The 18,797-nt window shown below is 43.3% G+C and overlaps 1 protein-coding gene and 1 long non-coding RNA gene across 3 annotated transcripts; one reads left to right on the top strand and one right to left on the bottom strand.

The window, feature by feature from the left end:
- Window positions 1–260: 260 nt before the first annotated feature.
- Window positions 261–2,512, bottom strand: LOC130531445 (uncharacterized). Its single transcript, XR_008952098.1, has 3 exons — window positions 2,372–2,512; window positions 1,915–1,971; window positions 261–626 (listed from the first exon to the last, which is right to left on the bottom strand). It is a non-coding gene; the product is annotated as an uncharacterized LOC130531445 (long non-coding RNA).
- On the top strand, window positions 2,381–18,594 carry taok2b (TAO kinase 2b). 2 transcript variants are annotated; one of them, XM_057043344.1, is made up of 19 exons: window positions 2,381–2,515; window positions 3,029–3,100; window positions 3,196–3,297; window positions 3,894–3,939; window positions 4,043–4,139; window positions 4,348–4,461; window positions 5,521–5,612; window positions 5,726–5,819; window positions 6,019–6,100; window positions 6,528–6,695; window positions 7,525–7,731; window positions 7,929–8,137; window positions 8,209–8,386; window positions 8,461–8,589; window positions 8,688–8,891; window positions 9,292–9,531; window positions 13,653–13,884; window positions 14,619–14,800; window positions 14,938–18,594. In XM_057043344.1, the coding sequence occupies exons 1-19, from the start codon at window positions 2,384–2,386 to the stop codon at window positions 15,829–15,831; spliced, it is 3,474 nt and encodes a 1,157-aa protein (XP_056899324.1). In that variant the 5' UTR covers window positions 2,381–2,383; the 3' UTR covers window positions 15,832–18,594. The 2 variants fall into 2 exon arrangements, with proteins under 2 accessions (XP_056899324.1, XP_056899317.1); XM_057043337.1 differs by lacking the exons at window positions 13,653–13,884; window positions 14,619–14,800; window positions 14,938–18,594 and having other exon boundaries at window positions 9,292–13,191.
- The last annotated feature ends 203 nt before the right edge of the window (window positions 18,595–18,797 follow it).

Raw genomic sequence — 18,797 nt, 5'->3', positions numbered from 1 at the left:
AAAATATATATTTGAGAAGAAAAGCAGAGAAAATGTTTGAGGCTGTGTGTGTTTTGTGTATTTCTTCTGTGACAAGAGAGCATCATCCTGCCCATGACTGCAGCCGGTTGTGTTTTTGCATTTCTCCTATAACTGATTTTATAGGAGAAAAATGCTGAAAAATGGATTATCAACCACCATATTCAGTTACATCCAAAACTACACAATAAAAAAAATCAATTAAATTAAGTAAAAGAAATCAAAAACATTAATTTCACCTGTTTTCAAACAATAATTACAATCCATTTTATTTATACGTGCCTTTCTAAGTGTTAAAGGTCACAACAACAAAAGAAAACCTAAAAAATAATTTAACACAGTAAATCACAAATCCTATACAGTAAAACAAAAAAAACACAAAACAGAGCTGCTATGAAAAAGTTGTCATTGATATCATTTCTGTCTCCTATTAAAATACATCAATTAAGTCAAGGATTCGTCTTTTCCCGCTCCTCTTTCTTGTTGGTTTGTAACCTGCTCCGACCACACCGAGGCAGGACGTTGCTTGTTCCGCTTTTATGAAACCACCAAAGAAGAGCACTTCCGCTTTCCTCTCGGCTCCCGCCCCACTCCGCCATCATGAAGTCCTGAACAAAAACGGATGAGAGACAAGCAAAATGGGGTTAACGCGCAAAGGAGATGAAATCTACCGACAACTCTAACGTGATGACAGTTCAGCTGAGAGCTCGGAGCAGACCTGTCAAATCTGAAAAACAAGTTACCCTCTGAAAACGACACAGGCAGCTTCTGGCTTTACATTATTTAGTTAGCGGAGTAGCTATCTGCAGCCAGAGCTAGCCTTTGATTTTTTTTTTTGGATGATAGCTCTGCTACTGGCTGCCTTGGTTAGCTGGCAGGCAACAGCCAGTTATCTGTCACTTTAATTGACTGCTCCTGCACTCATGTCGGATCGTGCAGAGGGGCTAGCTGTCCGTTTGACTGGGAGCGCCAGGATGGAGACGCATATGAGTAAAAGCATCGACAGGCAAAATGAGGTTTATTCGCTCTGAATAGACACTATTGTCGAGGAAAAGGAGAGAAACCATCTTTTACATCCAGACCAGTAAGCTAGCTTCACAGCTAGCTACAGTGGATCCCAAAAGCCACGGTAAGACGTCTTATAAATCATTCAGTAAGCTTAAAGCAATTGAATGCGCAAAGCTGTCTGTATTTGCGGAGAAACACTCTGCAATCGTGAACTTCCTAATTTTCTTTTCGTGGGGATGTTGGCATTCATTTGCAGATCTCTTAACCAGCGTTCGTAATAGCAAGCCGATTGCAATTGTTGCTGTCTACTGTTGAATATATTTTCATTTGTAATTAAAAAGCCTATCCTAATCGACCAATCAGCATAATTTAAAATCCATCTAGTCTGCAGTGATGCATAGTCTACACAATGGCAAAAGTCTAGGTTATATTGTCTTATAACCGGTCAAGGACACAGTCTGTTTTGCTTTCCAACATGCCTTTTTATAAGATTTCAGAATTGTATGTAGCTAAGAGACAATATGTTGGCTCCAGCAGCGTAATTGTGTCGCCAGTGACTGAATAGAAAATAAAAGGGTTCCTTAAAAATAGATGGAGGTCTCTTTAGACTAAACTACAACTTCACATTTTAAGGTCAGCTTCCTTAAAAATCTAAAGAATATATAGTTTATTGGATGGTTGTTTGAGGTATTTTAACATAGGTGCATTAAATCTTTGTAACTCTTGAAAAATCCGGTTTTTAACAGTCTGTGCATCTCAGAATTAGGCCTTTGCTTCATGTCTTTAGGCTGTTACTTTATTGTTTTCCTGCCTGAAGCCTCAGGTTTATACAATAAATGTGTCATGTACATTGTAGTTGAGTTGGTGCCACAATCATGTGTTACTCACGTCAGGAATGCTTGTACTGTAGGTAAAAGTAGTTCAGGAAATTGCCTTTGTTTACTCCTAGAGCAGTGAAATAAAGGTGAAAAGGTATTTTTTTTAAATGTGGTCAAATATGCTGTTAATTACACCTGTTAAAGTGTGCGCATTACATATTTGTTATATCCTTAAATTGGGATATCATTTTTGTCAGCAATGACAAAATAGATTTTTTAACCCCTATAATAACAGAGTATCAGCCCCACATATGCTGCAGCCCTAAAATACACCCATGATGCATTGTTTGCATGTAAAATTTACAATGTAATAAATGCAGGTTCAAGTTTTAACAATTTCTAAATGGTTCAACTCTTGCTGTATTTAAAAAAAAAAAAAAAATATCTGGCATATTTGCACTGAAGAAAACAATGACAGATAGCGCATCAAGAATTTGAGTTGTTTTTCCTGCTTCCTCTGCGCTCACCAGGCGCTGGCCATGCCGTCAAGTGTGCGGGCCGGGAGCCTGAAGGACCCGGAGGTGGCTGAGCTGTTCTGCAGGGAAGATCCCGAAAAACTCTTCACAGACCTGAGAGAGATCGGCCATGGGAGCTTTGGAGCCGTCTACTTTGTGAGTTATTAAGATATGTTGTTGCATAATCTTTGTATTTCCTGTTTTAGTGCCGCGCCCTCCTTTGAGGGACAGTGGAGATCATGATAATGGGATGTAAACTTGCTGCTGTCCAGAAATTTCGATTAAAACATTCAAAACAAATCTTGTAAACTATATTACAACTTGGAATCATTTGTTAAATGTTTATTACAGGAAAAACATGATATGGTACCTTCTTTATGATGTAAGAAAACCCTAGACTGTAGATTAAAGCTAAAGTTGGTGCAAGTCAAGGTCAGACATGCAAGTGCTTCAATAGAGGGTGAAAAGGAGGAAATTGTGAGCGAAAGGATTGACAGACGTGAAGGAGGAAGACTTTGCAACATTATGTTGTAGACATCTTTTTTAAAATTATTATTTTGAAGGAAATCCATGTTGTAGAGCTCTTTTCAAAAATCATTTTGAGAGAAATCCCTCTTAAATAAAGTAGAAGTTGTTTCCCACCTCTTGTTTCATACTTCTCTGCTTTAGGCTCATGACATTCGCACCAATGAGGTGGTGGCCATCAAGAAGATGTCCTATGGTGGCAAACAGTCCAATGAGGTAGAACCTGGCAGTCCTACAGTCCTTCATGCCTGCTGATAATTACAATGTGTTGTGGTTGCTCATCCATACTCCTGCCTGTGTTTATGCTTCAGAAATGGCAGGATATCATCAAAGAAGTGAAGTTCCTCCAGAAGCTGCGCCACCCCAACACTGTTGAGTACCGTGGCTGCTACTTGAGAGAGCACACAGCATGGGTGAGTTTATTGGTGCCTTTTATTGGTTCTTTTTCTGAACTGCTTGTACAGTACACATCTTTTGTTTGTTGCATTTGTGGAAAAAAACAAACTTTCTCACTATTTTAAAACTGTCAATTATGTCTGGGTGGCACCAAAACAACAGTCAAATTGTCATGAAAATAGCCAACCTAGTCATCATGGTTTTTGTTGTAATTACTGCTGTATGATTCTGACTTTGAGCTCAAACTTTCAGACTGACTGTCTCCACAATAAAATGTCTGTTAAGGATTTATTTTGTTATCAAACCAAGGTTTCATTTCTAGCTTTAACTTTTTGTATGTAACTAGTATAAACAGACTAAACTGTTTGGTCTGTTACTGTTCATAGTTATTTGGGCCAAATTAAGGCATATTTTTGCTTTTCACTTCACATATTTGCTTGCCGTTACCCTTTGATCGCCACTTCTCATGCTCCAATAACTGCACTTAACTGTAGGTTAATGGTGCCTCCAGTCCATAAAGTCCTTTTTATCAAGGTCAAGTGAGGAATAAAGTCCTCGCCGTCAAGTGACATCTCCCTAAATAGCAGTCGGATTAACTTTGTGCCTCTTGCAGCTGGTGATGGAGTACTGCCTGGGCTCAGCTTCCGATCTCCTCGAAGGTAAATGTGACAAATACGAATTAAATTATAAAATGCAATTCTACTTTTGTAAATGCAAAAGAAATGATTGCTCATGCCCACACACCTCTTCATCTGCTCTCAGTCCACAAGAAACCCCTCCAAGAAGTGGAAATAGCTGCCATAATCCATGGTGCTTTACAGGGATTGGTTTATCTTCACTCTCACAACATGATTCACAGGTGAGCAGTTTCGCCCTCTATATCTACTGTCCTTCCACACCTACACAACCGACAAGAGACAAAACAAATGCAGAGAGAAAGAACAAACTGTGCTATTTTAGATATGCTCATGCAGTGATGTATGTACAATAGGTGCTGTGCTACAACAGATTTTACTGTATCAAACTGCTCCTCGGTCTCTTTGTTAATGACAGTTATCCTCCCACAGGGATGTGAAAGCAGGAAACATCTTACTAACAGAGCCAGGACAGGTCAAACTGGGAGACTTCGGCTCTGCTTCCATTGTTGCTCCAGCCAACTCCTTCGTGGGAACACCTTACTGGTAAAGGACAAAACCTAAACCTGTGGCTGTTAGGCAACAACTGGTGGCGTTTTGCTCTTGTTTGGGCTGGATATAAAACCATCTTTTAACGTGATAAATGCTTTGAATTGACTTAATCCTCCTTTTAGTCCTCATTGACATGATGCATCATGCAGGTGCTGCAGGTTGGACACCTGCACATCTCTGATGAAAATCTTCTGTTCCATCACATCCCAAAGGTGCTCTTTTGGATTGAGATCTAGTGACTATGGAAGCCTTTTTGGAGTACACTGACTCATTGTCATGTTCCAGAAACCAGTTTGAGATGATCTGAGCTTTGTGACAGGGTGATTAGCCATCAGAGAAGGAATAGAATAGATTGTGGTCCTTAAGGTTAGCAACAATACTCAGGCTGCGGTGTTCAAATGATGCTCATTCGGTTCTAAGGGACCTAAAGTGTGCCAAGAAAATACCCCCTCACACACACCATTACACCACCATGCTTTTGTATTGTTTATGCCAAAATCTGACCCAACCATCTGCATGTCACAGCTTAAATTAAGACTGGTCAGACCAAACATTTTTCTGGTCAGCTATTGTTCTGGTGGTGAGCCTGTGCAAATGTTCCCGTTAGTTTCAGCTCACAGTTGAGGTCCATGGTGCCTTCTGCTGCTGTAGCCCATCTTCTTGAAGGTTGGACGTATTTTGTGTTCAGAGATGCTATTCTGCATTCTCTGGTTGGTTACTGTTGCCTTTCCATCATCTTTGACCTCTCACATCAAGATATTTTCATCCACACAACTGCTGCTCACTGGATATTTTCTCTTTTTGGACCATTGAACCCAGAGATGGTTGTAGATCAGCAGTTTCTGAAACACTCAGACCAGCCTGTCTGGCACCAACAACCAGTCACTTTCACTCATTCAAAGACCCTTTCTTGCCCGTTCTGATGCTCGGTTTGAACCTGAGGATGTTGTCTTGGCCACGTCTACGTGCTTACATGAATTGTGTTGCTATCAGTGTAGGATCGAATGAAAAGAGAGAATTATCTGAATTAGCTTTGTTTTCTTCTTGATGCAGGATGGCCCCTGAGGTGATCTTGGCCATGGATGAGGGTCAGTATGACGGGAAGGTAGATGTGTGGTCACTTGGCATTACCTGCATAGAGCTGGGTAAGATGCATCCTTAAAGTGGAAAACAAGCTTGTTGTTTGTTCTCAAAGCCAAAATTTCCCAACCCTTTTATTTAATCTCCTCTTTCTTCTCTCTTTTACGCCTCTGTGCAGCGGAAAGGAAACCTCCTCTGTTCAACATGAATGCTATGAGTGCCTTATACCACATCGCCCAGAATGAGAGCCCTGTGTTACAGTCCAATCACTGGTGAGTCTGTCCTAACGTTCTGTCTTTACAGGCTCATAAGAGTTTCACCACTCTGCAGTTTAGTTTATATCATATATGATGGAATTATTTCAAAATTGTCTTTATCCTGTAATTCCTGTAATTCTCTGTGCAGTTATGTTACAGATTTCAAAGACTACATCCATTCATAACTTGAGCACGTTTTTCTTAAAATTCACAGGTCGGATTATTTCCGCAATTTTGTGGATTCGTCTCTGCAGAAGCTCGCCCAGGACAGACCTACCTCTGACGTGCTGCTCAAGGTACAAAATTATCAAAAGCACAGATTTGATGAAGTGAACAAGTGGAGACATGTAATTATTTCTTTGTTAGAAAAGATTGTCTGATTGTGCAGGAGGAATTTGAAGCATAAATGAAGCCTTTGAGGTACAGCACCATGCTGTACTTTTATGTTTTTAAGTGGGTCTGTCTCTGGAATAATTTGCCAAGTGTGAGCGTTTATATTTAAGAAAATAGAAGTCAGATATCAAGAGATGAGGGACAATTTAGGAGTGAGTATTGCGTGATCATCTGGAATTAATCACTCAGAGTCAATTTGTTTGGACTATTAAGATGGTTGTCAAACAAGATTTGAAGAATATATTCTTTCTGGTCATGCTGGCTGACACACACTCACATCTTTATCATTTTTACTACCCTCTTCTAAAATAACCTTTTTTGTCCACCCAGCACCATTTCCTATGCAGAGAGCGTCCCATGACTGTAGTGATGGATCTAATCACCCGAACCAAGGATGCTGTCCGTGAGCTGGACAACCTTCAGTACCGGAAAATGAAGAAAATCCTTTTCCATGAGGCACACAACGGTCCCGCTCCAGAAGGAGGAGACGAGGAGGAGGTGAGCTCGCGATAGAAGGGGGCATCCTTAAACTCACCAACAGTTACATTTCTACAAAGTGTTTTTTATTTATTTATTTTTTTGTTCAACGCAGTGTAAAGTGACTCAGCTAATTGTCATTAGTTTAAAGTTAGTGTGGTCCTGACCTTTAGCTTTACCAACCATTTTCCCACTGATGGTGCTCACAAAGTTTCCTGAGTATAAAATTCCCCCCAACCAGTTATATGAAAGACCTCAGTACAGACTTTTAGACTGTAAGAAGTCTACTTAGATTCTATTCTGGGTTACTATTGTCATGTAATGTGATATGGTCGATTGACTATATTTTGTGAACTGGGAACACTTTGTTCTTAATACAAAGGCCTTTGTTTTCATCAGTATTGGATTTGAGTTGGCTCTTCCTTTTTAAGAGGAAATGGAGGAATTTAGAGAATCTGAGGCTACGCTTGGAACAGTGCTCCCACCACAAGAGATTGAAAGATTTCTGTATAAAATTGCTTCAAGGAGACATCTTCCTCTTGTTGAATGTCAGACATTCTCTTAGTACAATATATGAAATTGAAAACACATTAGATAACTAACCTCTAAACATAAGGAAAGCAAAACAACATATGATCTCATTGAAGTTAATCTCATGGAGGACCGGATGCAGCCAGAATAAACACTAGGTGTACATGTAGGAGTCAAAAAAGGGAGACATTTCTGTATTATGTATACAAAGGCTTCAATAGGACATGTATGAACACGTTTTTTATCCTGTTCACTACTTCTGTCACTTTACTGCTATTTATGTAATGCTGTTGAAACTTCTTGTTTTCCTCGTAACCAGGATGTGGAGCAGTACATGCTGCGCACCGGCACGGTGAACAGCATGGAGAGCTCCCACTCTCTGCCATCCATGTCGATCAGCGCCAGCTCCCAGAGTAGTTCTGTCAACAGCCTGGCAGATGGCTCAGATGACAGTGGAGAAATGGCCATGATGCAGGAGGGAGAGCACACTGTCACCTCAAACAGCTCTGTCCTACACAAGCCCCTGGTCAGTCAAAGTGCTGAGATGATTGCATCTGGGGTTTGACTGTGGCGGGTCTACTTCCTCGTTCAGTTTCTTGCGCAGTTAAATAGGTGAAACTGAGAGAGACTGAGGGAAGCTGCAAAGCACAAGTGCAACGCTAGCTGACAAATTGATAAGTATTTGTGTTGCCTGTTCTTACGTTTGACTTTTTCTTGCTGTAGAGCCATGACAACATTTATGATGACCCCTACCAGCCAGAGGTTGACTCACAACAAGAAGCTCCATCTGCGGGAGGGGGTGGAGGAGGTGGGGGAGGAGGAAGGCGCCGTAAAGGCAGAGACCACTTTGCTACCATCAGGACAGCCTCGCTTGTCACCCGTCAGATCCAGGAACATGAGCAGGGCTCGGCCTTGAGAGAGCAGATGTCTGGGTAAGAGGGCTCATGTGAGTCTGCTCAAATGTGTAATACAGGCTCTGTGAGCTTTTTAATATAATCAACAGGTACAAGAGGATGCGACGGCAGCACCAAAAGCAGTTGATGGGCCTGGAGAACAAGTTGAAGTCGGAGATGGACGAACACCAGCTGCGATTAGACAAAGAGCTGGAGAATCATAGGAACAGTTTCTCAATGGAGGTAGACAAACTGTCCAAAAAGCACCAGGTTATCATGGACAAGGAGGTGAGCCTGTGTTCAATGGAGGAATTTGTCTCATGCACTTATAGAACTTAATAAAACAATTCTTTCCTTTAAAGACTAAGGCAGTCCTGACTGAGGAGAAGAAGTTCCAGCAGCACATGTTGGGCCAGCAAAAGAAAGAGCTCACCGGTTTGCTGGAGTCCCAGAAACGACAGTATCGACAACGCAAAGAGCAGCTCAAAGAGGTTTTGCCTTTCATCAAAAAACACTTAAAACAAGTCTCCTATATAAGTAGCTTGTGTCCAATTTTTGAGATTGTTTCTTTAATTCCTCTTCATTCAAGGAACTGAATGAGAACCAGTCGACACCAAAGCGTGAGAAGCAGGAGTGGCTGGTGCATCAGAAGGAATGTCTGCAACAGATCCAGGCAGAAGAAGAGGCAGGACTGCTGCGGAGGCAGAGGCAGTATTATGAGCTTCAATGTCGTCAGTACAAGAGGAAGATGCTGCTAGCACGTCACAACCTGGAGCAGGATGTGATTCGAGAGGTACCACTCAGATTGTTTTTGTTTAGCTTTTTAAAACTCAGTAAAAGACATTTTTGGTATAATGAATTTAACGTGTTAATGTGAAAAGGACTTTTGCACCAAAAGCTAATTTTAATGCCACTGAAATGCACTTAATGCACAGGTATTAAAGTCATAGAGATGGCAAAATACAGTCGAAAATCTGCTTGTATTTAGTGTACTACCAGGGCTTATGTTCTAATTATGGTGTTTTCTTATTTAAGCTTATTTCAATAACTAAATCTACTAAAGACTACACATCCATAACTGCAGTACACGGCAGTGTCATGGAAGAGCTGTACAAGCAAAGAAAACATTTTTATCATTGCTTTGTTTCTGCACTATTTGTGCTCTTTGCCTTGTTCACCTTTTCTTTTCTTAGGAACTAAACAAGAAACAGACTCTAAAAGACCTGGAGTGTGCCATGCTTCTGCGTCACCATGAGTCCACACAGGAGCTGGAGTTCCGTCAGCTGGGTTTGGTGCAGCGTACGAGGGCTGACCTAATCCGGACGCAGCACCAGACCGAGCTCACCAACCAGATGGAATATAACAAGAGGCGCGAGCAGGAGCTCCGTCAGAAACACGCCATGGAGGTCCGCCAACAGCCCAAGAGCCTCAAAGTGAGTGAGAGCACCCAGAGCCAGGGTTCTCCTGAGGAGGGAGAGAGTCAGACCACAGAGGGGCCCAATGGCAGGAGGGCCAGTGATGAAGGGGTGGTAGATGAGGGGGGCAGTGAAAGAGGTGCGGCCGTGGAGGGGGGTGTCCCGGTGGCTGACTGGGAAGGTGACTCGGTTGACAAAAATACAGCAGAGGTAAATAATGGTGATGGAAGTCATAACAAAGATTGTAAACTCTGTGAAGAGGTGAGGGAAGTCGAAGGCGTGCCGTGGGTGTTCCAGGGTGAGCACAGTAGCCTCGCACACTTAGAAACCGACGAAGAGGAGGGAAGGGGCGAGGCCGACGGTTGTCCATCAGAGCTCATCTTCCCCCTGGCCTCAGAAAGGAGACGTCTAAGTAAGCGAGACGTTGATGAGCTGTCCGAGTTCTATTTCCCCGAGTCTCCTGGTGACCTAGAGCCTGTGCCCCCCTCACACCCCCCTCCTCCTCCCCCCCCTGCCCAGACTACAATCACCTCATTGTTTTCTCATGCCATCTGCCTGCTCCTCTCCTTCTCTGCTGCCGCCCAGCCTTCCAACCTCACGTTGATGCTGCTCTTGATCTTCCTTCTGTCGCTCCGCCGCTCCCCTCCTCTACCGTCGCTGGCCTCGGTCGTTCTCTCCGCCGAGCTTACGTTTTTAGCGCTCTTCTTTTTCTACCTGTTACTTCGATCTTGCTGCTCCCTGTCTCTGTCCACCTTCCTGTCCCTCAACCTCTGGGCCAGCGGCCTCTTCAGCTTAGGTCTTTCTTTCAGTTTAGGGATTTATTACGTCCCAATGATTTTGATATCGGCTTCTTTCCTCAGTTCTCCTTCTCTCTTCCTCTCCCTGTACTTGATGGTCGTACTGGTGGTCAGGCCAGCCCGCAGGTTTCTCCAGCACGCACCTAATAAAATCAACCGCCTCTGCATGCGTGTCCTTTTCCGGCTGCCGCGCCCTTTGTTTGTAATGTGCCAGTCAGTCCTTGGCAGCATGGCTGAGCGTAACCTCTATGAGATGTTCCCCAAAGCTGGACGCAACTGGGGTGTCCGCCAGTCCAAAATCCCAGTTCCCCTCACGAGCTTGCCTTTAGAGTATCAGGCTTGCTGCCGTAACATCTCTCCCATGGCCAAGGCCATTCTCTGGCTGAGGCGCTTCAGTCGGCGCCCACTCAGCATCTTGGCAGACCTCGTTAACTCCATTGTTCTAAAATTAGCCAGACATTTACTTAAACAGCTGCCGCACTCCGTGCGAGTCAAGCTCCAAACCCTCGGCCTCTTGAGGAGGGAGCTTCCGAGTCGGCTGCCCCGGCTGTTGCCCAGGGAGGTCAGGGAGAGGAGACAGAGGGAGCGAATGAGAAGGGAGAGAGAGAGGCAGAGGAGAGTAGAGAAGGAGCGGATGTATCAGGAAGCTGTCAGGTGGGAGTGCGGCCTGAGACGAACATCATCGGGAAGGTTCATCAAGGGGAAAGTACGACCATGGAGATAGCAGAAGTTTTGTAACGAATATAGTCCCTCCGGAATTGTTGTTCAGGAGGAACTTTTCCAGACACTTTGTTGCAGAGTGATCATTTGAGAAGTAGAATTGCACCAACAAGCTCAGGCTATGTTTCAACAAAAAGGTTTTATATTTTTAATGATAAAAGGCTGAGTCTCTGTCTAGCCCAAAGAGACTGTTCCAGTCTTACAGTGCACAGCACACATTTACTCTAGGTTCATGTTGAAGATCAGGGAACTGTCTTTTATCTCACATATCTGCACTTCAAGCAAGGAATACTGGTCAGTTTTGCGTAACATGATCCCAAACTCCTGGCAGGACCGATTTTAGGCTAAAACGGGACGTGTGTGTCTGTGTGAGCATGAGTGATCATAGTTATGTTGCCTAATTCACACCTCTCACTAATGAAATGACTCCAAATTCTTTCCTCACCTTTCTAATGGGGTATTTTACTTTGCGTACACACGTCTTCAGCTGAAAGACGCTGCTACAGTTCATCCAAATGTGCACGTGTATGCACACAGAGTACTGTAGAACCAGTGGGATTCACCAGACGTAAAGATGCAGCCCACAGTTGCTGTACACAAACCATTGAAGTTTTCATATTGTGCTTTTTGTAAAAGTTCCTCAGAGTTCAGTTAAGTTTATTATTTTGCTCTTAATTTGTTAGACAAATGTTTTATGGTTATTTTAAGACCGTTGTTGTGCAATTTTGTTTTATTTTTTTTAATTTTATCCAAATGTTGGGTCTTATTTCAGAAGCAGCACTGTCCCCTCAGTGCTTGAATATTACAGTGTTTATTATTACAAGGCCATAATATAAAAGAAGTAGAATACTGTGAAAAATAAATGGTTTCATTTCTATTGCCATAAACACTAGCTACAGTCAGTATACACGTGCAATCAACAGGACAGTAGAAATAGAACATTGGATATCACTTCTGAAATGTATCTTTCATAAAGGTCTAAATGGAAGAGAAACAGCCCATAATAATTTGGGCTTTATGAATTCATTTATCTTGTGTACAAGCAGGTTAAGTCTTATGTTTTGATAAAATACTTTTTTAAAAGAAACATCACTTTAATAGCCCCTTGATGATAGCGAATTACACAAGTTTATTGCATAATTGTGACTGTTTGCACAAATCGAAATAGTCTGTTATAAAGTGACTTCCTAGAATCAAAACATGTAAGCTGGAAATACTACCGGTAGTTGTAGAGAAGCTATAAGAATGTTTCCGTGTATGAAGCAATATAGACAATCTTTCGTCATGCACAAATGCATGCATCCATAAAATCCAAAGATTTCTGAACTTCTGAATGTGAAATGTAAAGTTGAAATGTAAGGAAATGTCGAGTGAATGTTTGCACTATTCCACGGTCCTTTAAAAAAAAAAAAAAAAAAAATCCAAATATGAGAAATCCTTTCATCTTAGGGCAGCAACAGTATTCATGTTGATATATCAGGAGAGCTTGTGTGTGGGGATAGAGGCAGAGAGCGTCTGTCTTCTTCTCACTTTTGTATTGGAAAAGAATTTGGACGATGATAACCAAACAATAAAAGCTTGAAAATTAAGTGTTTTTTACCAGGGCTTTCAAATGCAGTGACTTAAACCCTAAATTCTTAGATCTACAGGCTGAACGCTGTTAAAGGGCCAAGTTTGCAGAGATGTTTGCTGGAGAGGTATGAAAATGTGTGAAACGTGGACGCTCTGTACCGAACCCGTAGGAAAAGTTCGGTCTAAACGCTTCACCTGGGGGCACCAAAAAGTAGGGCACTTGTATTTTTGTGACCTCCTTTTAGGAAAGTTCACTAAAACAAAAGCGTTTCACAAAAGTCATTGGTTGATTTTGAATGTATCTTACTGATTTATGTGTCTTTCCTGTATCAGTTTCCCCCCGTTCCTCTGTATGTTTACATGTTTGTATTCTGTTTTTGTGACTTCATGTGACCCTCAGTTATTTATATTTAAGTTATGCAGTATTTATCAATCTAGTACTGCATTGTGTGTGGCAGCCTTTTTTTTTTTTGTTCTTTTATCCTTATTTTTGCTGCATGAGTGTCGGCATATCGCTACCTGCAAGCAAAGAAAAAACATGTCCAGATTTTTCTTTATACACAAATAAATTCTTTTGTGTGGAAAATCATCGTATTGTTTGTTTTTGATTTTTGGTTTCCATTATTCCAGTGCCATGTCTCCCATCTGTTTACCCTGTCCTCTGAGCCATCAGCCACTCACATCATCATTTCTCCACTATCATCACATTTTAGCTCTGTTGCCATCGGTCGTGCCCTTCCCTTCGCTCCGGCTCGCTGTACAATGCACACAATTTGAGTGTAGCCGTAAATGGCGCAAAGTTATCAGTCTTTATTTCCCACTGATGCCATTTGAGCTATAATCCAATATTTGTCAAATGGGTTTCGTTTTATTATAAAGCAGGACATTTTTTTTCAGTGACGTACAATGTTAACTCTGCAGAGCCATCCAGATCGGTGTGTTGTTCACAAATCAGGGCGAAAATGGCGATGACCGCTGCCCACATCGCTCACCGTGTCTATGAAAACCACTGGAGCCCTTTAGTCTCCATCTCTGTTCTCTCTCCTCCAGTCCAAAGAGCTACAGATCAAACGTCAGTTCCAGGAAACCTGTAAGATCCAAACCCGCCAGTACAAGGCTCTGCGAAACCACCTGCTGGAGAACACCCCGAAATCGGACCACAAGGCCATGCTGAAACGATTGAAGGATGAGCAGACCCGTAAGCTGGCCATCCTGGCTGAGCAGTATGACCACTCCATCAATGACATGCTGTCCAAACAGGCTGTGAGTAAGGCAAGGAGACGTCGTTCCTTTCACACACGCACCACACCATCAGTGCCGTGCCCAGCCCGGGTGTCGTCTCGCTCGACCGCCTGCCCACCAGCAAGCCTCCCTCGTGGTCCCTCAGTGTTAATTACCTACACCCACCATCCTGCACCCCCTACACTAGCAAACTAGCAGCCCTGATAACGGTGTACTATACACACTACACTAGAAAATATCAGCCGAGTTAGGTTGGTTACAATCTCGGTATGACTAAAACAAGCAGAAAAAGAGCTTCAGCAGTTCAGGCTAGCCCAATTTATCCCAACGTATGATGAAAATTTCAGAAATAAACAAGTGAAGCAAAAGCGCATTTGTTTATTAATCATTTGCTTCCCGGTGACCTAATCAAAAATATCGGGGGGGTAAAAGCAAACTAAGATCAGTGAGAGAAGAGAAAACGGATTAATCTAAAAAAATAATTTAACTGTAAACCTTCTTCCCCCCTTGCTTTTATCCATTTAAACCTTATGTGTATGTTTATTTTACGTTTCTTTACACCATATATTAAGCTTTTTTTATGCTTCATAGGTAGTAACAGAAGAGTGTGGAACTTCAAAAATCCTCTCCTTTCTTGTATTTCCCTCTCTTTACCTCCATCAGTTCCTCCTCTTCTGTCCTTGTCAACACTGAATTAACGTTTGCCCTCCCTCTTTATCGGTGATATAAAGATGGAGGGATTAGAAAGAGTCTCATTTTCATTCTTCTGTTTAGCTGAGCTGGATGAGACCCAGGAAGCGGAGTACAAAGCGCTGCTGATGCAGCTGCAGCAGGAACTGGAGCTCCTCAATGCTTACCAGAGTAAAATCAAGATCCACACCGACACCCAGCACGATAGAGAGGTCAAGGATCTGGAACAGAGGGTTTCAATCCGCCGTGCACTGCTGGAACAGAGGGTTAGTGCCCTTGAGCAATTACTGCTGTAAAAAAAAAAAATTTTAAATGTCAGTGGGTCGGTAAGTTAGAGGCCCGCTCCTTTGGATAGGACGTTGCATTAAAAAGCATTTAGGAGCAATCTCTGTTTTTGTTGCAGATCGAGGAGGAGATGCTGTCCCTGCAGAATGAGCGCTCGGAGCGTATCCGCACCCTCCTGGAGCGGCAGGCCACCGAGATCGAGTCCTTCGACTCGGAGAGCCTTCGCCTGGGCTTCAGCAGCATGGCACTGACGGGCATCCCCAGTGAGGCTTACCCCATTCAGGGTTACCCCAACGCGCCACCCCCCAGCTCGCGCTCTGCCAGCCACTGGAGCCACGGCCTTCACTCCCAAAATGCCCCCCCACAGCAGCACTCCCGCCGCAGTCACAACAGCAGCGGCGGCGCAGGGGACCGCAGGGGCGAGTCCTCTTCTTCCTCACACGGCCTAGGACTGGCGCTGGGGCTGGCTCGAGACGGGAGGGAGCTTCAGCACTCATCCCGCTCCTCTGCCTCCTCCTCTTCCTCCTCCTCTTCCTCCCACCACCAGCGCCACCACCTGCCCCAAAACTACCACCACCAGAGCACGCCGCAGCTGTATCGGGAGCGGGAGCGAGAGAAGGAGAGGGAGCGGGAGTGGGCCGGCATGCGAGGCTCCGGGGGAGACCTGGCCCACCCACACCCCCTGCCCTTCTCTCATCACCTGCCCTCACGCTCCTCCTCTCAGTCTCTGGCCATGTTACCACCCCCTCCCCCAGCGCCTCCCTCCATATCTGGTCCGTCCTCCTCTTCCTCCTCTTCTTCCTCTTCTCAGGGGGGCATCTACAGCGGCGGTGGTGGGTTGGGTGTGCGTGGCACCCCTAGCCTGATGGCCCTCAGGAACAGCCCCCAGCCCTTGAGGAGAACAGCATCCGGCGGGGGTCCTGGGGGCTCTGGGGGCAGCGATGGCGTCCTGAGCCGAAGCACTTCAGTCACTTCACACATCTCTAATGGTTCCCACCTCTCGTACTCATAGACAGTGAATAGACTGTATTTAAAGATGGTCGACATGAGTGCTGTTTAAAGTGACTGCCCTCTGGTGGCAGGAGGTGTTGTGGAATAAGCTCCACCCAAATTGTTATTTCTTGTTATTAGCTAAATTTATTTTTAAACCAGTTTAAAATTGTGTGAATTGACCCCACGAAAACACGATTAACGATGATTGACAGCTTACTGGACATCGCATCTTTGCCGCGTGCACTCCAACAGCCTCTGACGCCACGAGGGCATGACATCAGCACCCACTTTACACAGTTCTTGCTGGAGGAAGGGTCTTCATCTTTATCTTCGATCGGTTGGTGGTAACGTGAAGGGTGGAAGTGATTTAGGAAGGTCGCTGGAAGAGGTTGCGTCTCAATACTCTCAGGTTGACACCTTGTTTCACACACTTTCTTCGACTGATCTCCGTGCAGGACTGCCTGGGTGCGACCCTGCCCGCTTGAGGCCCAGCAAGGCAAAGAGATCAGTCCACATCTGAAGCAAAGAGAAGACAATCTGACATTATTGAGCTGCTTCCTGCATCTTTAGACTCAGGGGGAGTGAAGGAGGAATGTAATACCGCCGGGTTTCTGTGGTGTTAGACTTTTTAAGGAAAGATGTTTGGAGTAAGTTGATTTTTTTACTTTTATGACTACTTAAAGTGACACAGGAAGTGTGAAGACTTTTGTGTTTTACTCCCCGAGCTGCAGAGAAGGGGGATGGCAGCCGTGTCTTCTTCTATGATATTCTATGTCAGAATGGAGAAAGCGAGAGGACAGGGGGAACTATAAAGCAAAGTTTTGCATTGTGTACATTATGTACTTGTACGTAGAATTTGGTGTTCAGAAACCCGTGTTGAGCGAGTGACAACTTCTGCTTCGGAAATGAAGAGAAGGGGAAAATCACAGCCTGTTTTGAGCCTGTTAGAGGTCTTATTGATTTACGACTGCTGAGATTCTGTCTGATTCTTTTTGTGTGTATCAGGTGTATAAAAAAACAACAAGACAAAAACAGTACTCTTGGAACGTCACCAATGCCTTTAAGCGGTTCTTAAAGGGACGTTACATCATCATAAATGTATTTGATGATTACAGATCGATTCAAAATGGAATACGTGCACGTATGCAGAATGTGTGTAAAGACAAGAGACTCTGTTGTCTAATGGAGCTGGAATGAAGAGACACATTTTGTGGACATACAAAAATATCAGAAAGGAGAAAAAAAAGAAGCTGTCCAGTGTCCACAACATATTGAATATCTAAACAACATGGGCGTCTACAGGGGTCACTCCAATGCATGAGATAAATGTGCAAAAAAAAAACCCCAACCCATTTGTAAACATGACCAAACACATTTGAAATGTACCGTACCTGTTCAAGTTTCACTGGCATTAATGATCACTCGTCCCACGTTTTTGATCTTCACTGTACATATTTATGGCAATATTCAAAACAAATGTAAGTCATTTGGTTTTATAGCGTAACAAAGATGATAGTAATTTTGATATATTCTAATGAGTATTTCAGCTTTAGGGAGATGACTCCAACTGCATTTTCTATAGGTGTCATCATTGCCATAACTAATCCTGGTGTAATTGTCCTTGTAGTCATGGTCACATCTTTTCTTGCAAGAAGAAAAGGGTCCCACTTTTACAGTCAAAAAAGGTAAAAAGAGCATTATCAGGTTTGTTGTGTTTGAGGCATTGACAATTATTATCAGAGATTGGTATTATTAATAATTGTTAATGGTTTATTTATGTGTGTGCGTGCGTGCGTGCGTGCGCGTGTGTGTGTGTGTATGTTGCGCAGTCTGGCTATAACGCCACTTTTTTTGACAAAAAGAAGAGGCACTCCCAGAGAAACACCCCACACGAATTCTAACCTCCTCTGGACTCTTAAAAATGTACATCGGGGCACTGGAATGTAAATGCTGGTTTTCTTTTTTCTATTTATTCATTTTTTAAGTTGAGATTTCTGCACAAAACCTCTCAAATGAGCGTGGAGCGGGGAGAAAGGAGCTAAAGAGAGACGCCTACTATCTGATAATCTGGCTGCTGATGGATGCGACAACAAGCGGGACGTGAAAGGAATGACGTGCGCTGTGAGTGAGCACCCTCTCGTGCTTCCACAGCAGAGATGACTGCAGAGGCTGAAATCTCACAGGGGACGATATCGGTCAGTGTTACACAAGATTCTGAAGGTCCTTTCTCCCTTAGTGTGGCTCATTTACTTGAAGATCAGAATTACCTGGACTTTTGCTGTTGTTGCTGTTTTTTTATGGAACGGAGACGAAGAAAAAAACAATCGCCCTTCTGTTTGTATGACTCGGAAACACCAGCTCAAGACAATTCTCTGTATAACCTACTACTTTATGCTTGGTTGGAATCTCGGTGCATGCGTAAACTCCTTGTATAAACTAAGACTGGCTGGTTCGGGGAGGCCTTTGTGTTGGGGAAGTGTGTGGTAGTGCTTTTAGACTGGTTGTTGGTGTCAGAGGTCATAGCGGGAGCAGGGAGGCCTTGGTTCCTGCGTCATCGTGCCCCCAGTGGGAGATGAAAACAAAGAAGCAACGCAGGCTTGACTGTATTGCAGAGTTTTCTGGTGGGGGTGGGTGGGGGTAAATCCTTATTAAATGTTTAAATCAAACAATTCCACGTTTAAAGGGGAAATGGGAGGAAGGGATTTAACACATGTATTGGAAAAGAAATGGGGTGTTTTAAAAGTAATTTAAAAAGATAATAAATTGATTATTAAAACTTTAACTTGTCTTAAGTTGCTGCGTGTTTACAAACCAGCTTGGTTACGAAGGCTGTTTCAGCACACTTGGTGCCTTCACCGAAATTCTATACATTCTAAATTAAATTACAAATTACATTGATTTTATTAAACAAAGGAGAAAATTTACATGATGCATTCTTATCTGAATTTCTAAAGTTACAAATTTTACAGTGAAAACTACTGCAGA

Source organism: Takifugu flavidus, chromosome 1, assembly GCF_003711565.1.
Source record: "Takifugu flavidus isolate HTHZ2018 chromosome 1, ASM371156v2, whole genome shotgun sequence".
Lineage (NCBI taxonomy): Eukaryota > Metazoa > Chordata > Actinopteri > Tetraodontiformes > Tetraodontidae > Takifugu > Takifugu flavidus.
Note: the sequence above shows the minus strand (reverse complement) of the source record. Positions and strands in the feature narration are given on the sequence as shown.